The sequence below is a fragment of the Culex pipiens genome, chromosome 2 (assembly GCF_016801865.2).
Source record: "Culex pipiens pallens isolate TS chromosome 2, TS_CPP_V2, whole genome shotgun sequence".
Classification (NCBI taxonomy): Eukaryota; Metazoa; Arthropoda; class Insecta; order Diptera; family Culicidae; genus Culex; species Culex pipiens.
The window spans coordinates 137,665,885-137,685,589 of record NC_068938.1 but is presented as its reverse complement, the minus strand read 5'-3'; the positions used below and the strand labels follow the sequence as shown (position 1 = coordinate 137,685,589).

The following is a 19,705-nucleotide window of genomic DNA, read 5'->3' as shown; positions in this document are numbered from 1 at the left end:
CTTACTTTCGTGGATCTCCTTCACGTGTTTAGCTAGCGACGCTTTTGATACTACTCTTTTTCCACAGATGTCGCACACAAACGGCCGCTCTTTCTTGTGGATTCGCAAGTGGGCAGCTTTCGCTCCAGAAGTGGTAAACCGCATCGAACATAACTCACAGGCGTGCATCTTTTTTCCAGTGTGCCTCAGCATGTGCAGCTCTAGATTATACTTGCTTGATAGTTTCTTCCCACATACAGGGCAAGTCACATTTGGCTCTTTATGCTTCAGTGTATGATACCAGAGAACATGACGTGTAAGGAAAACTGCACTACATATCTCGCACAAGTACAACTGATGGCAACTTCTCATGTGAATTTTCAATTTTGCAATGTCTTCAACCGTTTCCGAGCAAACCGAGCATGTTTTCGTACCCGCCGTGACTCGTTGTGCAGCTTGCTCGTCTTCTGTTTTCACTGTTGTGTTTTCTGCAGAGTTGAAACTTCGGTTCTCATGTCCATTTTCATCCATCAGGTCCTGTGCCTCGACTTTGATCATCACCATGTTCTCACTACTCATTGAAGGACCAACAGTCACCTCATCGGCCTTCCTTTCTTCTGACGCCATCTTGTCTTCGCTGCAGAATTCTGCTTCCGGTGCCGAAATTACACTGTCAGCGTTAGAGCCATGACACTTTCTACGGTGACCTTGCAACGCGTTGGGCGTATTGAAAGCCTTGTCGCACAACCGACACGGGAACATTTTTGGATCCGTTCCTGCACAAGAGCCGGTTCGCTTGTGCCTAAAAAGGGTGTATCTCCTCGCAAATACCTTTCCGCATTGGGCACACGTTTTTGAATCTCTTATTGAGTTTGATGTTCCGTCTCCTACAAACCTCTTCTTACGTTTATTCGGGCAATACCCGCTTTGCAGGTGCTTATCTAATGTTAATTGACTATCAAATTCCCTATCGCAAACGAGGCAATTTTTAGGCAGCCTGCACTCATCAAACAGAGGATCTTTGGGATTCGTATCGTTGCTCTTTCCTGGGCACACTCCATTCCTTTGATGCCTTAGCAAGGTAAATCTCCGTGAAAATGCCTTGCCACACTCTGAGCAAGTTTTCGAAACGTCCCCCGCGTCCTCCGTTGGCATCACAACCTCGTTTACAACCACCGTAGTGGGAAAATCTTCGAGTTCCTCGTTGCTCTTTGGAAAGTCAAATTCCTTTTCAAACGTCAGTAGCTCACCCAACCGTCGATCACTTTCGATGCACTGCTGGTGCAGGTTGAAGGCCGCAATAATGGCATCCCGGCACACGTTGCAAACTCTGGTTGGCATTTCCGGCACGCCGCTCGAGTCGGAACTGGTAAATACCGGAGCGCAAATCACCTGCAGCATTTCGTGCAAGCTGATGGGCGGCTGACTGGATGGGGATTCCTCGTACAGGTTCGAGAAATGATCTTCTTCGGTGGCCATGCAAACTCGGCACAGCGTCGCCGGGTTTACTATTTCGTTGAATTCGGTCTTCATTTTATTCAGAAATTTTAGGCTACAAAGATAATTCAGCAAACGTATTGATTTCTGACGCCATACAGACATATAATATTTTTATATGTTAAATAAAGTGTGTCAATTGCATGATAAAAATAAACATTCATTTTACATTTATAAGGCTCGTACAAATATTTTTAAAAGTTTTTGTCTCCCCTTCCTTCAAAATCTGCCCGAAAAATCAGAGGGCAAAAAAAAAATTTTTCTCAAAAAAACTTCGAAATTTCAATGGAAAATTAGCTGAAAACAATTCAAAATGCATTCCCCTGCGTTTAGAATAATTTTCAACATGTTTGGGTTTATTTAAAAATCTTCAGAATTTTTAAAAACTTTCTGTGTTTATTATTGCAAAAGTTTTTGTTTCGTTGTAAGTTTTGATTTCTATTAGAGGTGGGCAAAAAAGAGCGAGCCGCTCAAAGAGCCGGTTCACTGAAAAGAACGAACGAACCGTGGCTCACAAAAAAAGAACCGCGGTTCTTTTTTAAACTTCGGTCTTTTGAAAGAACCGTTTCAAGATGGCATGATTTTTATGTTATAAATATAATTTATTGAATTTCCAAAAAATGCATATATATATAAAAAAATTTCGATGGTTTTGTTCGAACGCGAATCAGTTGAACACGGAACGTCGGATCGAGGCGCTCTTTGTTGCGTTGGGTTCGTATAAGTTCAAGGAAGGTTCTTACGCCAAAAAGTGAAAACTTTGGCCACTCTGGAACCGATTCTGAATTAGCAAACAAGTAAGAAACGTCAGGAAACCAAAAAAGGGCAAGACGAAGTTTGCCGGGAAGAGCTTGTATGTTATAAATAAAATTTATTGAATTTCAAAAAAATGCAGTATTAAATTTATTTTTGAGAATTGAAAATGCAATTTTAAATATTTCAATGCTTATAAAAATAAATTTCAAAACTAAATGATTTTCTAAACAAAATGAAAAAAACTTTTCATTGTACAACTGATTGTACATTAAAGTATTACCGGAATACAAATTTGAGCATTTCAAGTTGCAATTTTTATTATATATTTTAAAAAATCTACTGAATAATTTAGAGATTTTTGAAAGAAAAAAATATAAACGCTTTTGTCCGATCAAACTTAAGCGTTTATAGACTTTATCGATTAAATCAGAATGTAGAAAAGAGTTCACAGAATATTTTTTTCAAATAAAATATCAGCATTAGTTCAATTCTTGCAGAAATGAACACAATTTTAAAATTAAAAACATTTTTTCCAGCGATTCTATGACAATTTCCGGAATTCCATTTCCCGGAATGGTCGTTTTCCGGAATGGACATTATCCGGAATGGACGTTTTCCGGAATGGACGTTATTCGGAATGGACATTATCCGGAATGGACGTTATCCGGAATGAAATTTCCCGGAATGGACGTTTCCCGGAATGGACATTTCCCGGATTTTTTTTATATTACCTGATATGAGAATGAATGGAATCTTGCCTACTCACTTACTTGTGGTTAAGAATTATTTAGTTTGTACTCCGTTGGTTTTGACAACAATATTAATATAAATACATGAATGATAAAAAGAAAGTGAAATGTTCGGACATGAACAATAGAAGCAAGTGTTGACTATTGAAACAATACTTTATCAACCACCACGAGATGTAACAATGTAGATCGATAGATATTAGATGTTTTTTACATTCTTTCAATGTGTTGTTATGTAAGAATTTTTCCTTCTTTTGTTAATCATTTGACTTATGTGACTAAATTCTACCATATTTAACTATAAAGCAGAATGATTATTTTCAAAGAAGGGAAAACCTGAAGAAAATAAAAAGCATTTCAGAAAATCAATGTGTAATAAGTTCTGTCAAGAAAATTAATAGCTTGAGTGTATTTTTAAAGAATGAAAAACCTCAAGGAAAAATACATTATACATTGATTTTCTGAAAAGCTTTTTTTATCTTGAGATTTTCCCTTCTTTAAAAATACACGTTTTTTCATCAAAGTAATGGGATTTTATGTAAGAATATATGCGACAGTAATTAGGGGTACACTACAATAGATCAACTAAATGGTCGAAGTAGTCTTAAGTCCCACAAAAAAAATGTAAGAATTATCCCTTCTTTTGTTAATTCTACTAAATTTCAACTAGTTTTTGTTAAGGAACTCTGCACTATAAAGAAGAATGTGTGTTTTTTTTTAAAGAAGGGAAATCCTCTAAAAAAAAAAACTTTCAGAAAATCAATGCATAATGTATATTTTCTTGAGGTTTTCCCTTCTTTAAAAATACACGATCTTTAATCGATGTGATGGAATTTCGTGTAAGGAATTTCCCTTCTTGTGTTAATCGGTTGACTTTTGTGACTAAATTCTACCAAATTTTATTATAAAGCAGAATGTTTATTTTCAAAGAAGAGAAACCTCTAGCAAAATGAAAAGCTTTTCAGAAAATCATAAGCATAGGTGCCCAAAACCTATTTTTCAACATTTTGCGTCTGCCTCGGGATTCGAACCGGCGACCTCTCGATTGTGAGTCCAGTGTGCGGTCCGATTGATCCACACAGGCAGACATGAAAAGCTTTTCAGAAAATCAATGTATAATGTATATTTTCTTGAGGTTTTCCCTTCTTTAAAAATACACGATCTTTAATCGATGTGATGGAATTTCGTGTAAGAGATTTCCCTTCTTGTGTTAATCAGGTCACTATTGTGACTAAATTCTACCAAATTTTACTATAAAGCAGGGTGATTATTTTCAAAGAAGGGAAAACCCCAAGAAAATTTATAGCTTGAGTGTATTTTTAAAGAATGAAAAACCTCAAGGAAGTACACATTATAAATAGATTTTCTGAAAAGCTGTTCATTTACTAGAGGTTTTCCCTTCTTTGAAAATAAACATTCTGCTTTATAAAAAAATGGTAGAATTTAGTCACAAAAGTCAACAGATTAACACAAGAAGGGAAATCCCTTAAACGAAATTCCATCACATCGATTAAAGATCGTGTATTTTTAAAGAAGGGAAAACCTCAAGAAAATATACATTATGCATTGATTTTCTGAAAGCTTTTTTTTCTAGAAGATTTCCTTTCTTTAAAAAAAAACACATTCTTCTTTATAGTGCAGAGTTCCTTAACAAAAACTAGTTAAAATTTAGTAGAATTAACAAAAGAAGGGAAAATTCTTACATAAAATCCCATTACTTTGATGAAAGAAAGTGTATTTTTAAAGAAGGGAAAATCTCAAGATAAAAAAAACTTTTCAGAAAATCAATGTATAATGTATTTTTCCTTGAGGTTTTTCATTCTTTAAAAATACACTCAAGCTATTAATTTTCTTGACAGAACTTATTACACATTGATTTTCTGAAAAGCTTTTTATTTTCTTCAGGTTTTCCCTTCTTTGAAAATAATCATTCTGCTTTATAGTTAAATATGGTAGAATTTAGTCACATAAGTCAAATGATTAACAAAAGAAGGAAAAATTCTTACATAACAACACATTGAAAGAATGTAAAAAACATCTAATATCTATCGATCTACATTGTTATATCTCGTGGTGGTTGATAAAGTATTGTTTCAATAGTCAACACTTGCTTCTATTGTTCATGTCCGAACATTTCACTTTCTTTTTATCATTCATGTATTTATATTCCACGGCTCGTGGATGTAACTTCTGGAGGTCCTGGTCAATAACGGAGTAGCAACTGCGGGTGGGCACCTATGCTATGATTATCATTCATGTATTTATATTCATATTGTTGTCAAAACCAACGGAGTACAAACTAAATAATTCTTAACCACAAGTAGGTGAGTAGGCAAGATTCCATTCATTCTCATATCAGGTAATATAAAAATAATTCCGGGAAATGTCCATTCCGGGAAACGTCCATTCCGGGAAACGTCCATTCCGGGAAATTTCATTCCGGATAACGTCCATTCCGGATACTGTCCATTCCGGATAACGTCCATTCCGGAAAACGTCCATTCCGGATAATGTCCATTCCGGAAAACGTCCTTTCCGGGAAATGGAATTCCGGAAAATGTCATAGAATCTTTCCAGCATCTCTAGATTTGAGTTTGGATTCCATTCAATTACTAGGTTCGTGTAGAAATCCTCCTTGAAACCCATATTCAAGGGCATCTTCTCGTTTTCAGTTTTAATTTGTTTTATCAAATCATTTATAACAGTCTAATGTGAAATAACTTATAAAATCACACAATTCTTAGAAAAAAACTTTTTCATCCAAATTTTGAAAAAGAGCGAAAGAGCCGTTCAAAAGAACGGCTATTTTTAATGAGCGGCTCCTAAAAAAGAACGGTTTTGACCACCTCTAGATTTCCTCAAATCTTACATTTTTTTTAAACTAATGATTGCAAAACAACTGAACTAGTGTAAAATGCTTTTTAAAACACTTTTTTCATTCAAATGTTGAAATTATGGCTTGTTATTTAAATTTTTGTATTTTTTATAGTTAATCATCCCGGCTCGGATCTCGACTGGGATGATTTACTTTCCATTTACTTTTATCAAACAAGATTTATTTTGGACACAAAAGGGAATTCTTTTACATTAACGTAACAGTAGTTTCCACTATAAAATGTCTTAAGCATTAATGGGTCTTCCTAAAAGTTTTTATGGAAGTTAATAGGGTTGATTGCTGCTGCATTAAGCCAGTATTCGACTCTTCCATTTTTATATAGTAGAAGACAAATAGTTTGATAATTATTTAAACTCAAGCCCAAATTTCAGCCTATTTGGTTGAACACTGGCTCGCCGATTGCAGAAACAAAGATGAATGGGATTTAACCCGTAAAAAGTTATTTTTTGACAAATCGACGCAGTCGTGCTAACTTTCCCACGTGGCTTTTTGACGTTCCAAGAAAAACGCGTTTTTACGAGAACGAGAGTATGCAATGTAAACAATAACAAACTCGTTTTGTTTGGTTGACCATTCTGTGCATTGTCCTGAAGTTTGGTTGAATTTGATTGCTGGAGTCCCGAGGGCTTTTGTTAATTTGATTTGGTTAACCGCGGTGGATTTTCTTGAAATAATTCGAACTGTCAAAAATCCACCAAAACATCTACCACATTGATCACACAAAAAACTGTGGTAGAAAAATATCCACCGGTAGATCCTTTGGTGGATTTTTGACAGTTCGAAATATTTCAAGAAAATCCACCGCGGTTAACCAAATCAAATTAACAAAAGCCCTCCGGAGTTATAATTACAAATGTTTACGGTAGTCCAAATCGTACTTGTGTCAAACGCGTTCTGACCTGAATTGGGTACTAAAGCCCTATGTAAATTTTTATGTACAACGGTAAAAAACAAGATTAAAAACCATTTCTGATCACTTTTTGTCATTTTAATGCAAACAAATATATTGACAAGACAACATTTTTTCGATGGATCAACTATGGTCCCCTTGGAACGAGCTGTCAAGTAGGAGCATTTCTGTCAAGAAGGACCGCGAGGATAATTTTTCAAAATTGATTTAAAAATCCATTTTAAACACTTTGTGGTCGTACAAAGGGTCATTGTACTCAGAAAAATAAGCTTTATCGCTGTAAACAATAATATCAGCAATCTAAGCTTCATTTTAGGACCCAATTCCCTTGCCCTTTGTTGCAATTACATCAATTTTAAGGATGTATCAAGATAGCATCACAAGATTGACAATTCTTGCATACGAAAAATGACAAAAATGCACGGAGTTTTTTAGGTTTTTATTGAATATCTCAGGATTGAAATCCTATTTTGGGGATCTGTGAAAGTCAAAAGGTGAGGCATTGTGCGCTGCACAAAATGGCGTTCTTAACTCAATTTGGCCCAAAATGCACGTGCGATAAGTTAGCACGACATCGACGTCTTGGGGGTGAGATTTGCTGGTGTTGCATTCTTGGCCTACATGAGCCCGATTTTCAACCAGACACCGGACGAAATCGACCAGGCCCGGAGCTCGATGTTATTCCAATATCGATCAGACAAACAGATCAGGAAAGGAAAAATCCGAAAAAGCAATGTCACAAAAACAATAATATTTGGTTCTAGACAGGCTTTATTTTTACCTAGTAAATATTTTAGTTACCTTTGCTTTCAATTTCAGCTTTTATCGAACTGTAGATCTGGAGAACTTTTAAATCCAGCGAAAAACTTCCGGAAACTCTTGAATAACCAGTCAAAAAAATCATTCTTTTGATTGTTTTGTTTTTCACAGCCTGCTACACGTAACTTCAAAGTTTCAAAAACAACAATCGAGTAGATTTTGTACGTTCAACGAGAAAGTAGCGAAAAGGCCTAAATTTGGGCTCATTCAAATTATTTACTGAAAAAATCTTCAGATTACCGCAAACGTGCACGCAACACAACTGTCACTTTTTTTCTTCTTTGTGTGTCAGTCTGCCATCTGATGATCCGTCATCATTTGCAAACCAACTCGACTCGCGTAAAGTTTTTCCTTCTTCACGAATGTAATCGCGTAAATTTGTGGGTGTAAAAGCGTAATTCAAGCATAGATTCCGGTGCCAGCCGAACCCGGACACCATGGGCAACGCGGACACGAAGCTAAACTTCCGCAAGGCCATCGTCCAGCTGACCAGCAAGAGCCAGGTGAGAAACTTTAATTTTCAGTTTTTTTTTTCTACGTTGAAAAGTGGAGCAGTTCTTGCGGAGGGAAACTTTCCCTTCTGCGACTTGGTCGCTGCATTGTTTTTGTTAAATATAGGTCGTTCAGTGCCCTTTAACTGATGGGGAATGCAAATTTTGCGTCAACTTGGCGATGTGGCACTTGTGGGAAGACGCCATATGTTTACGGTTTTGTTTTGCTTTTTCCCCCCGCAGCCGATCGATGCCAGCGATGACGCATTTTGGGAGCAGTTTTGGTGCGAGCACAGCACCACCGTGCAGGACGTGTTTGCGCTCATTCCGTCGAACGAGGTGCGCAAGGTGCGGGACGTGATGCCCACGAACCTGGCCACGCTCTGCTACAAGGCCACGGAACGACTGGTCCGAGCCGTGGACAACAGCTGTCGGACCCAGGGCGAGCAGCAAACGGTTCTGAATTGTGTCCGCCTGCTGAACCGCGTCCTGCCGTACATCTTCGAGGACGCCCAATGGAAGGACTTTTTCTGGTCGTCGCTTCCGGCTGGGAACGAGAAGGAAGAACCTGCCGCGGCACCGCTTGCGCAAAGTCTGCTGAATGCCATCTGCGATCTGCTGTTCTGTCCGGACTTTACCGTGGTTGGTCTACGCAAGTCCGGCCCGGAAAAGGCCGAAGAACTCAACTCCATCGACAGCTGCGAGTACATCTGGGAGGCGGGCGTTGGCTTTGCCCAGTCTCCGCCCCGTAACGGCCACATGGACGCCCGTCGAACCGAACTCCTCAAGCTTCTTCTGACCTGCTTCAGCGAAACCATGTATCGCGTGCCCAACATGAGCGACGAGCCCAACAAGTGGATCGTCCACTTTACCAGCGCCGACAACCGTCACGCCCTCCCCCTCTTCACCTCCCTCCTGAACACCGTGTGCGCGTACGACCCCGTCGGAATCGGCGTCCCGTACAACCACCTCCTGTTCACCGACACGCTGGAACCCCTGGTCGAGGTCTGCCTCCAGATTCTGATCGTCACGCTGGACCACGACATCACGAGCAACACGAGCAGCAACTCGCCCACCGGCGGCGCCCAGTCGGCCCAGTCCTACTCGCACGACGACACCACCATCGCGGACAATCTGTTCATCAACTATCTGTCGCGCATCCACCGGGACGACGATTTCCAGTTTATTCTGAGGGGCATCACGCGGTTGCTGAACAATCCGCTCGTGCAGAGTTATCTGCCCAACTCGACCAAGCGGCTGCACTGTCACCAGGAGCTGCTGGTGTTTTTCTGGAAGATTTGCGATTATAACAAGGTGAGTCGTGAGGGGGGTTTGCGCCTCTGGTTGGTGTCCCAACTAAAGTGAGGTATATTGCATACTAACCAGGCGTAATTATTTTTTTGATACGCGAGGCTCTCTTCAATTACGGACTTCAAGTACCTGCTCTGCACTCCAATTCTCCAAAATTTTGAAAGGTCAGGTGACGACTTTCATACGATGTCAGCAGATTCAATAGTTTGTATGAAACTCTCCTCGATAAATCCTCGATCTTCTGTACTTTAGAGAATGGATTAAATTTAAGTAAAAATCTGAAGATTCCATTCCCTCCCGGGCGGCCGAATTGCACTGAATCGTCCTCCACAGTCCTACTACACAGAACAAATTGATCACGACTATCCAGCTGGATTGTCGAATCAGGAACCGTTCTTTATTTAAATAACAATGTTCAAAAACTCCCAAGTTTTTACCCTTCGTCATTCAATTTGGTGTCCGCGTCAGTGGAATCTCGCCACGGCTTACTAGGATCTCAAGAGTGGTTTTTAAATGATAAATTAAGGTTCGGCGACCTCCAAGATATCCGGATTTGGAATGGAAATGGGTTTGATGGGATACTTCACCGACGAATGATGTAGTGAGCATTGGTTCTCGCTTCCTCGCTGCACGGTCATTTCTGCCGATTGTGCGAATGCTTTTGGCCTGGATCAACGACCCCAACGAACCGAACGCGGCGATAGACGACGGGACTTTTCGCGCAACTGGATTGGATTGGATTAGAAATCGTTTATCTTCATAAATTATCACTACTACACAAAGTTTTAGACGAAAAACGACATCCAAAAAAAACGCGTCCGACACCGCGCGCGGCTTACTACGATCTCAATTACGGACATCCAAGGACAAATTCGATGTTCGCATCGGAGCAGGTTAGATCTCCACTACTATATTTAAAACTTTTTGGCTTCGGTTTCAAGTTCAATGTCGATTCTTTTTGGTTTCGGATGCTTTTGGAGAAGTTGTCTACTGCACCATGGTAAACTTGTTTCTGTCGATCGTCGGCTTTTTCTTTTGTAACTGTTGCTGTCAAAATATGGCTAGTTTGATGTGCATACGATTTATACTAAGTTTCGCAGATTTCCACTATTTTTCATGACATTTTACTACCTTTGAACAATACTAGGTATGCTCTAGGTCCCACGTTTCTTCTCCGGTTAATGATCAATCTGAGAGAAGCAGTTAAATTGACTTACTTCTAGATACTTGAATCGTTCGTCCGGGAGTGGGAAAGGAGGATTTAAACCTATCAGCGACATTGTATTGGTTTCACTTCTGTTTAATCAACGGTTGGCGGAAATTTAAGAATATATTTTTGCCTTCCTCACCTTACTGAGGAAAGGCTATAAAATCCATCGAAAAATGACCTTTTTAATAGACCTCCTAGATCTACCGTTATTTATACATATCGACTCAGAATCACCAGCTGAGCAAATGTCTGTGTGTTTGGAATATCTCGTCACTGACTGAGCCGATTTTGACCGTATAGAGCTTTATGACGTTTCGCGTACGCACACTTGCGCACCATTTGATTTTGCTGGCCGGACAAAATTTAACCTCACTTTTTTTCGTGTACGTACACGCAATACATGCGCACGTAAATAACTCTATTGGCCTCGTTCGAATCGTCTTGGGGTCTCATAAGTCCCTATTGAAATTTATAAGATTTAGTAAAGCACATCAAAAGTTATGCTTCAAAAACTGCTGCATATTTTTATAAATATTTTTATTAAGGTTTTGAAATGACCTTTCTTGTGGATTAAGAATTTTAAAGATCTGACTTACCTGTCCAAAATTACAAGCGGTTTAAAAAATGCTCTGAATTTACATAACCTCAATCTATTTCCCCACGGCGCTGTATGTACAATAGGGTGTAATATGGTTGTATGGAAAAAAAAAAGTTGTCCAAATTTAGCGAGCACAGCAGTTTTTCAGTTCCTTTTGGGGTCCTAAACAACTTTCCCAAAGTTTGAGAACGATTGGTTTAGTCCTCACTTTGCGCAAAGCGATTCAATTTTCTATGGGAATTTGTATGGAAAAACGCTATTTTTTGGATTTTGATATTTATGAAATTTTCTGTAAGTTTTTTTTATAGTTTTTTCTTACTCTTGCTAGTGCCTTAGTTAAAGAAATAATTGTTCCTAAATGGATTATGATGCAACACACAGCTGTAAGGAACTCCAAAACTCTGTTATGCACTTCAAAATAACTCATTGTATCTTGATTCTTCACCAATAAAACCGAATTGAATTGAAATTGATATTTATGAAATACACGTATCACGCTGTACTAAAACCTAGTCTAAAAGGTGTTTTGCCTTCCTCACCTTACTGAGGAAAGGCTATAAAATCACTTGAAAAATGAACTTCTTAATTCGACCTCGTAGACCCACCTTCACGTATACCTATCAACTCAGAATCATGTTCTGAGCAAATGTCTGTGCGTGTGTATGTCTGTAAGTCCGTGCACCGAAAAAAATGCACTCGATTATCTCCGGACTGGCTGAACCGATTTGGACCGTTCTGGTCTCATTCGAACCGTCTTGGGGTCCCACAAGACCTATATTAACTATTATGAAGTTTTGTTAAGTATTTCAAAAGTTATGCTAAAAAAACAATTCTGGGCTAAAGTTCGAAAGATTGTAAAAAGGGTGGTTTTTGTAAGAAAACTCGTCTGATCATACATTTTTAGAAAGGTATTTGAAAGACCTTTCTAATGAGCCCAAAACATTGAAGATCTGATAACCCTATCAAAAGTTATGAGCACTTTAGTGTTACTTGTACGCATTTTATAGGCCGGATCTCAAATATTTCGATGAAAAAGATGGCCGGGTCCATTATGCGACCCGTCGTTAGTTAGATAATTGAAAGACCTTTCAAATGAGCCTAAAACATCAAAGATCTGACAACCCTATCAAAAGTTATTAGCACTTAAGTGTTATTTATACACTTTTTGGAGGCCGGATCTCAGATATTCCGATGAAAGCAATATCCGAGTGCATCATGCAGTCCATCGTTAAATAGATAATTGAAAGACCTTTTCAATGAGCCTAAAACATCGAAGATCTGACCACCCTATCAAAAGTTATTAGCACTTAAGTGTTATTTATACACCTTTTGGAGGCCGGTTCTTAGATATCTCGATGAAAATTATGTCCGGGCCCATCATGCGACCCGTCTTCAGTTGGATAATTGAAAGACCTTTCAAATGAGACTATAAGATTGAAGATCTGATAATCCTAGCAATAGTATTACGCCGATAAGCCATACAGAGAAACAGTTATCCCAATTTGACCAATGGTTCCGATTTTCCGTTGATCATTTCCTACTAAACAAGTTTTTCAGTCATAGTAAAAATCAATCAAGTTGCTTCAACCAGAAACTAGCGTGCACTTTTCAACTTTATTTGAATAGAAATCTAAAATCACGACTTTCTTTATATTTTTTTCTCGGCATCTTATTATGCATTCATAATTTTCACTTCCTACAATTATGCAAATACAAGCTCCTAAACAGGATCAACATCTTCTGAAAGTCCTCTTCCGGGTTCCTATCGTTCTCGTACAAAAAATGCACCAACTGGGCCATTTTCGATCCAACCGCCGTCGGTTCCTCGCAGGCCACCTCCTCCTAAGCCTTCAGGCAATCCAGCCTGCGGATGCGGATGTTGTTCCGGCGATGGATGTAGTTCCAAACGGCGAGCTGCTGCTGCTGATCGATGCCATGATTGGAAGGTGCGGCATGAGAGTGGCGTATTGAGCATGACATTTTCTGACCGCCGCTGAAATAAACTCAAATAATTATTTTCTTTCATAATATTAACTACTTTTTGCTTACCTTTGACTCCTAAAATTCATCAGCCGGTAACTGTTTTTCGATGGTTCACAAATATGATGACAACTGACAGCAAAACAGTTTGGATCGTATTTCCAATTCGTTCACTTTCCGCCCGTTCCTGTGGATCGTATATTTGTTACACTGTTAAACGAAAGATCATTTCTTTGAAAAATGATTTATACATAATCTTACTCATTATTGGGTAACTATTGAGTTACGTAATAAAATAATTAATTTGTTATTTGTAATTTGTGCGTTTATTTACAACGTTAACCTGTTAGTTTACATCATGAAAGTAAATTTAATGAGGGTTGTACGGATTTTTTTGTTTCGTCAGAAATGAAAAAAAAAATCGTGGAATAAATGAAATTAGTGATGAGAATGAATGAGATTGGTGTACATTAGGCTTGTTAACTGTAATGTTCAGTGTAAAGAGTGTGAGTTCGTCCCTTTTTAGTTTGACTATATAAAAAAAAGTTATTTAATTGGGTACACACAAAGAAAAAATACTCTAATTTTAAAAGATCGTTCGCTGGATTAAAAATTCACGTTGGTGAATGTTAGTAGAAAGTTCAAACATTTTGCCTTCCTCACCTCAATGAGGAACCTACCTTTACGTATACCTATCGACTCAGAATCAAATTCTGAACAAATGTCTGTGCGTGTGTATGTCTGTAAGTCCGTGCACCGAAAACTATGCACACGATTATCTCCGGACTGGCTGAACCGATTTGGACCGTTTTGGTCTCATTCGATTTGATTGGATTCCTTGGGGTCCCACAAGACCCTAGTTAATATTATGAAGTTTAGAAAAGTACTTCAAAAGTTATGCTTAAAAAACGATTTTGACTAAAGTCCGGAAGATTGTAAAAAGGGTGGTTTTCGTAAGAATGCTATACATTTTTAGAAAGGTAGGTATTAAAAAGACTTTTTCAACGAGCCCAAAACGTTGAAGATCTGACAACCCTATCAAAAGTTATAACCACTTAAGTGTTATTTATACACTTTTTAGAGGCCGGAACTCGCATATTTTGATGAAAACGTGCGAAACCATGCGACCTATCGTTGGATGGGTAATCAAGAGATCTTTCCAAAGAGTCCAAAAGATTGAAAATCTGACAACCCTATCAAAAGTTATAAGTACTTTAGTGTTTTTAATACACTTTTTTTAGGCCGGATCTCAGATATTTTGATAAAAATAAGTGTTATTGATATTCTTTTTTGAGGCTGTGTAGTGTATTCACTTTATGAATGTGAGGACGGCACCAACCACCTGAAGGTGGATTAAGTAACGTTTTTGCACGAAAATCACGTTTTAGACGAGTTTTGAGGACGCTTTCAGGGGCAAGCTAGCACCAAGCTCTCTTCGGGAAAGTTGTAGAGCACCTTTTAGAGTATCCAAATATGAATCTAGTTTGAGTACAACGTGAAACGTGAATTTTATAAATATCAAAATCCCAAAAAATGGTTTTCCCATACAAATTCCCATAGAAAATTAAATCGCTTTGCGCAAAGTGAGGACTTAACCAATTGTTCCCAAACCTTGAGGAGTTGTTTAGGACCCCAAAAGGAGCCGAAACATTGCTGTGCTGGAAAATCGATTTTGATATTACACCCTAATGTACAATCTTGACAAAAAGTCTATCCAGGTTTTTAAGCGAAGATGGCGTTCGAATGTTGAACGTCCGAAATGTCAAAATCGCGCAGTAGCACCAACATTAGAAAAAAAATGCGGCTGTCATGCCATGGCACACTTTTTTCGTAATGTTGGTACCACTGCGCGACTTTGACATTTCGGGCGTTCACCATTCGAACGCCATTTTCGCTTAAAAAGCTGGATAGGCAGTCTGTTTTTTTTTTACTCATCACTTATTTTTATTAGGACCTCTTTGGTGCTGCGATCACGTTAGGGGCGATCCATAAACCATGCATGTGGACACTTTAGGGAGGTTGGAATCAGAGGAAGGCACCAACCACCTAAAGGTGGATTAAGTAACGTTTTGCCTTCCTCACCTCACTGAGGAAAGGCTATAAAATCACTCGAAAAATGAGCTTCTTGAATAGGCCTCGTAGACCCACCTTTTTTTTATAAATAATGATATTATTAGGTCTTTAGACATAAAGCTATAGAATTGTATTTCAATGTTTAATAAGATTCGTTTCTCTTTTCTTTTGCAGAAATTTCTGTATTTTGTACTTAAGAGCAGCGATGTTCTGGACATATTGGTACCCATCTTGTACCATCTCAACGACTCCAGAGCCGATCAGTGTAAGCATAAAGCAATAGTAGATCTTCCCCCACTATCTTAAATTATTCTCTCCTCCCCAAAACAGCTCGCGTCGGTCTGATGCACATTGGCGTATTTATCTTGCTGCTGCTCTCCGGTGAGCGCAACTTTGGCGTTCGACTCAACAAACCGTACACGGCCACGGTGCCGATGGACATTCCGGTGTTTACCGGAACCCACGCCGATCTGCTGATTACGGTGTTCCACAAGATCATCGCAACGGGTCATCAGCGGTTGCAGCCGTTGTTCGATTGCTTGTTGACCATTTTGGTGAACGTGTCGCCGTACTTGAAGACCCTGTCGATGGTGGCCAGCATCAAGCTGCTGCATTTGCTGGAGGCTTTCAGTACGCCGTGGTTCTTGTACTCGGCACCCTCGAATCATCATTTGGTGTTTTTCCTGCTGGAGATCTTCAACAACATTATTCAGTACCAGTTTGACGGGAATTCGAACCTGGTTTACACAATTATCCGCAAGCGGCAGGTGTTCCACGCGCTGGCCAACCTGCCAACGGACGCCGCCGGAATAGCACGGTGCATGAGCAACCGCAAGGGAGGCAAGCTGAACAATTCTAGTCATGGTTCGCGGTCCAGCGGACGAGAGCAGCTCCAGAACAAGGAGGTGCTCCCGTCGACGTCCCACGCCGAAGACGACAGCGAGGAGGACATTACCGTGCGAACCGGCCAGATCCAAATTCAGGATCGCATCTCGGACGAGGAAGAGTCCGACAGCCGGAGCGAGATCATCGAGGAATCGATGGAGGGTTCCCACCCGGCGCTGCCGGCCGAACCGGGCACGCTGAAGGTGACTCTGCTGGAAACGCCCGACATTGCCCAGATGACGGAACGCGAGTCGGCACATCCGTCGTCGGCGGATGCACTGGCCGCTGCGACGCCGTCGCCGGTCGAACCGAACGCCAAGTCGGTGGTTGGCGGCGACGGGGTAAAGTCGGGATCTTCGCCGAAGGGATCGCCCAGCAAGGAGCAACCGTCGCCGATCAAGAGGGCTGTTGCGCAGGTAGGACCAAAAAGTTTACAGATTTCACTCAGATAATGCCAACTTGTCTCTTTTTCCCCCCAGCGTGGCAGCATCCGGGTCACACCGACGGGAACGCACGGTTCCCAGGCCAAGGTTTGGCAGCCCAGCCCGGAGTGGGTCCAGTCGTGGCGCTCGAAGCTTCCGCTGCAGACCATCATGCGGCTGCTGCAGGTGCTCGTGCCCCAGGTCGAGAAGATCTGCATCGACAAGGGACTGACGGACGAGTCGGAGATACTGAAGTTTCTCCAGCATGGAACGCTCGTCGGGCTGCTGCCGGTGCCGCACCCGATTCTGATTCGAAAGTACCAGGCGAACAGTGGCACCACGGCCTGGTTCCGCACCTACATGTGGGGCGTCATCTATTTGAGGTGAGTTGCGGAAATAGTTTAGTCTCAAGCAAGTACTTAAAAAAAACCTTTTCCCTTCCAGAAACGTGGATCCCGCCATCTGGTACGACACCGAGGTCAAGCTGTTTGAAATTCAACGCGTTTAAGAGGCAAACAACTGTATCAACCTATAATGACTACTAATCTGTATTTATGAAACCGTTTCTACACAACTTTGCGAAGAAAAAAAGTGGCTTTATACACCGACAATTATGCAACAATGAAAAAAAGATTAATCCAACAACATTCCTTTTCGAGACTCCCACACTAGAAGTTTTGCTAGAAACAAAATAATCGCGCATCCACCTACAAACACACACACAGAAGACTCACGGTTCAGCTGTAATCTGCCTTCTAAAGCATGATAGATAAAAAAAACAAGACTAGGGTTTATTTTTCGTTTCCGTACTAAACATTTTATTTGCGAGGTGCAATTTCTTGACTAGATTTACACAAACTTAGCGTTATTTTTAAAATACAGTGATTATTTAAAACAGCAGACAAAACCATTCTTATTAGAGCAAAAGTTGCGCAGCTAGCTGCACCGTTGTAATGTAAGCGTGCTTCACTACTAATGTGACATAACAATACATAATTGTGGAATATAATATATATGTAATCATTCAGTGTAATAAAACAAGGAACATAAAGTTTGGTTTGTTTTATTGTGCAGAAAAGTTGAGAAAATAAAAAAAAAAACAATGTTACGTACCTATTAGGGTGGTCCAAATCCGGGCTTCCTCGGGGTTACCCCCTGAAATCAAAGATTGGCAATACGCTAAATTCCATACTAGCCCATTCTGATCACGGGAACCCCATCCTCTAATCGCTTGAAATTTGTATGGGAAAAAATCGTCACAACAAAAACCCGCAACTTTCGAGCCATAGTGAAGTATGGTAAAAAAATTTGCTGTCGAGCTGTCAAAAAATCGAAATTTTATAAATAAAATATTTTTGATCAATTTTTTATTGTAAAATTGAATTGAGTCCTAAAATTAAGCTTAAATTTGTGATATTATTGTTCATAACGATAAAGCTTATTTTTCTGAGTACATTGACCCTTTGTACGACCGCAAAGGATTTAAAATTGATTTTTAATTCAATTTTGAAAAATTAACATCGTGGCCCTTCTTGACAGAAAAAGTTCTAAGCTCGTTTTAAAAGGACCAAAGGGACCATCCATAAACCACGTGGACACTTTTTTGGAAATCTTGAACCAACACCCCCCCCCCCCCCCCGTGGACAATTGTCCATACAAAAAAACTTTTTTGTATGGCGCGTGGACAATCGCCATGCCCACCCCTCCTTATCCTTACTCCTTACTTATTTTACTTGGTTTATGGATGGTCCCATAGTTGATCCATCGAAAAAATAGGTCTATTCCCGTACCTGCAGAATTGCAGAATTTCTGCAACTTCTGCAGAATTCTGCAGCCAGCATAAGTCACTTTTTTGCAGGACGTTCCCGTACTGTTCAGTTCGCTCTCTCCCAGTCAAATCAATCCGAATTCTGAAACGGAGTCTAATTAGAATCGTACACAAATTCCGTTTCAAACGCAACAACCGGTTCGAACACGGAACCGGTTGTTGCGTTTGAAACGGAATTTGTATCCGATTCTAATTAGATTCCGTTTCAGAATTCGGATTGAATTAACTGGGCTTCATCTCTCTCTTTTGCAGAAGTTCTGCAAGGAGAGAAGCCGCAAAACTTTTGCCTGGGTAGCGCGTTCCAGTACTTTTTCTGCAATATTGTACACAGTTGAGTGGATTTACTCAAATTGGGTATTAAAGTTTTTTTTTTATTATTTAAAAAAGGGTTTGACAAAAATTATAATTGAAACAAGTTTACCTCTAGAACGGGGACTTATTTTTTTATGCAACTCAACATTTTATTTAAAAGATGCTTATGCTTAGGTAGAAACATGGGTAGAAATTATACATTAGAAACAATTCAAAACTTTTACATTAGGTAAAAAATAGAAATGAGAGTTACAGGTACGTTTAACAAAAAAAAAAAAAAAAAAATGAAAAACAAAGGTTTGGTATAGAAGGGACCATAAATACATGTTTTGATAGCAGACTATTTGAAGGATTTGTTATTCAGGATAACATAAATAAATTATGGATGTCACATGTAAGAACAACGGTGACGCAGCAAAGTTGATAAATTTTAGAAAGTAAATGAATCACAATCTCAAAAATATGGAAACACATAAATTTAGAAACTCGGAAATTAAGAAAATCATTAATAAAAATATAAAAAAACTAATATTTTTTTAATTGAGAAGCTAAAAGAAAATAAGTCTGGTATTTGAGAAATTTAAAATGCAAATATTTATCTCAGAAAAAATAAATAAATCATAAATTCAAAGCTTAAAAAAATTAAGGAATTCAAAATGTTTAAAATTAAAAAAACGCGTAATTTAAAAAAATCAAAATAAAAAAAATAGGTTGAAAATATAAAAGTTCAGATCAAGGGTCCTGATTTTCAGTTCAAAGATCAGAAATCACTCACTCATCACCGAACGAATCTTTGCCGACCGGAGCGCGCAACCATTCGCGAGCGAACACAACAGGCTGGCGGCCAGCGGCTTGCTCAATCGCTTCACTCAGCGAAACAAATACTTCGTGAATTTCTTTTCCTACTCCGTCCGTCAACCCGAGTCACAAACAAATATGCTCAGAGAGGAGAGAGCCAAAAAATACTAGCGCGGTGCTCTATTGGCCTG

General features: G+C 39.4%; 2 protein-coding genes across 2 annotated transcripts in view; one reads left to right on the top strand and one right to left on the bottom strand.

Annotated features, from left to right (window-relative positions):
* The window catches only part of LOC120419607 (zinc finger protein 91-like), a 30,362-nt gene extending 22,589 nt beyond the window's left edge, over positions 1-7,773 (bottom strand). Inside the window, exons 1-2 of the mRNA XM_039582347.2 lie at positions 7,589-7,773; positions 6-1,531 (exon numbers count right to left, since the gene is read on the bottom strand). Coding sequence (XP_039438281.1) covers positions 6-1,512 — 1,507 coding nt within the window. The 5' untranslated portion in view covers positions 1,513-1,531; positions 7,589-7,773. The remainder of the gene's footprint in view (positions 1-5; positions 1,532-7,588) is intronic.
* A 136-nt stretch (positions 7,774-7,909) lies between these two features.
* On the top strand, positions 7,910-17,627 carry LOC120419609 (protein HID1). The gene is made up of 6 exons (XM_039582349.2): positions 7,910-8,109; positions 8,341-9,411; positions 15,444-15,534; positions 15,600-16,570; positions 16,634-16,959; positions 17,021-17,627. Exons 1-6 carry the CDS (start codon positions 8,044-8,046, stop codon positions 17,082-17,084), a joined length of 2,589 nt encoding a protein of 862 aa, XP_039438283.1. The 5' UTR covers positions 7,910-8,043; the 3' UTR covers positions 17,085-17,627.
* Positions 17,628-19,705: the final 2,078 nt, after the last annotated feature.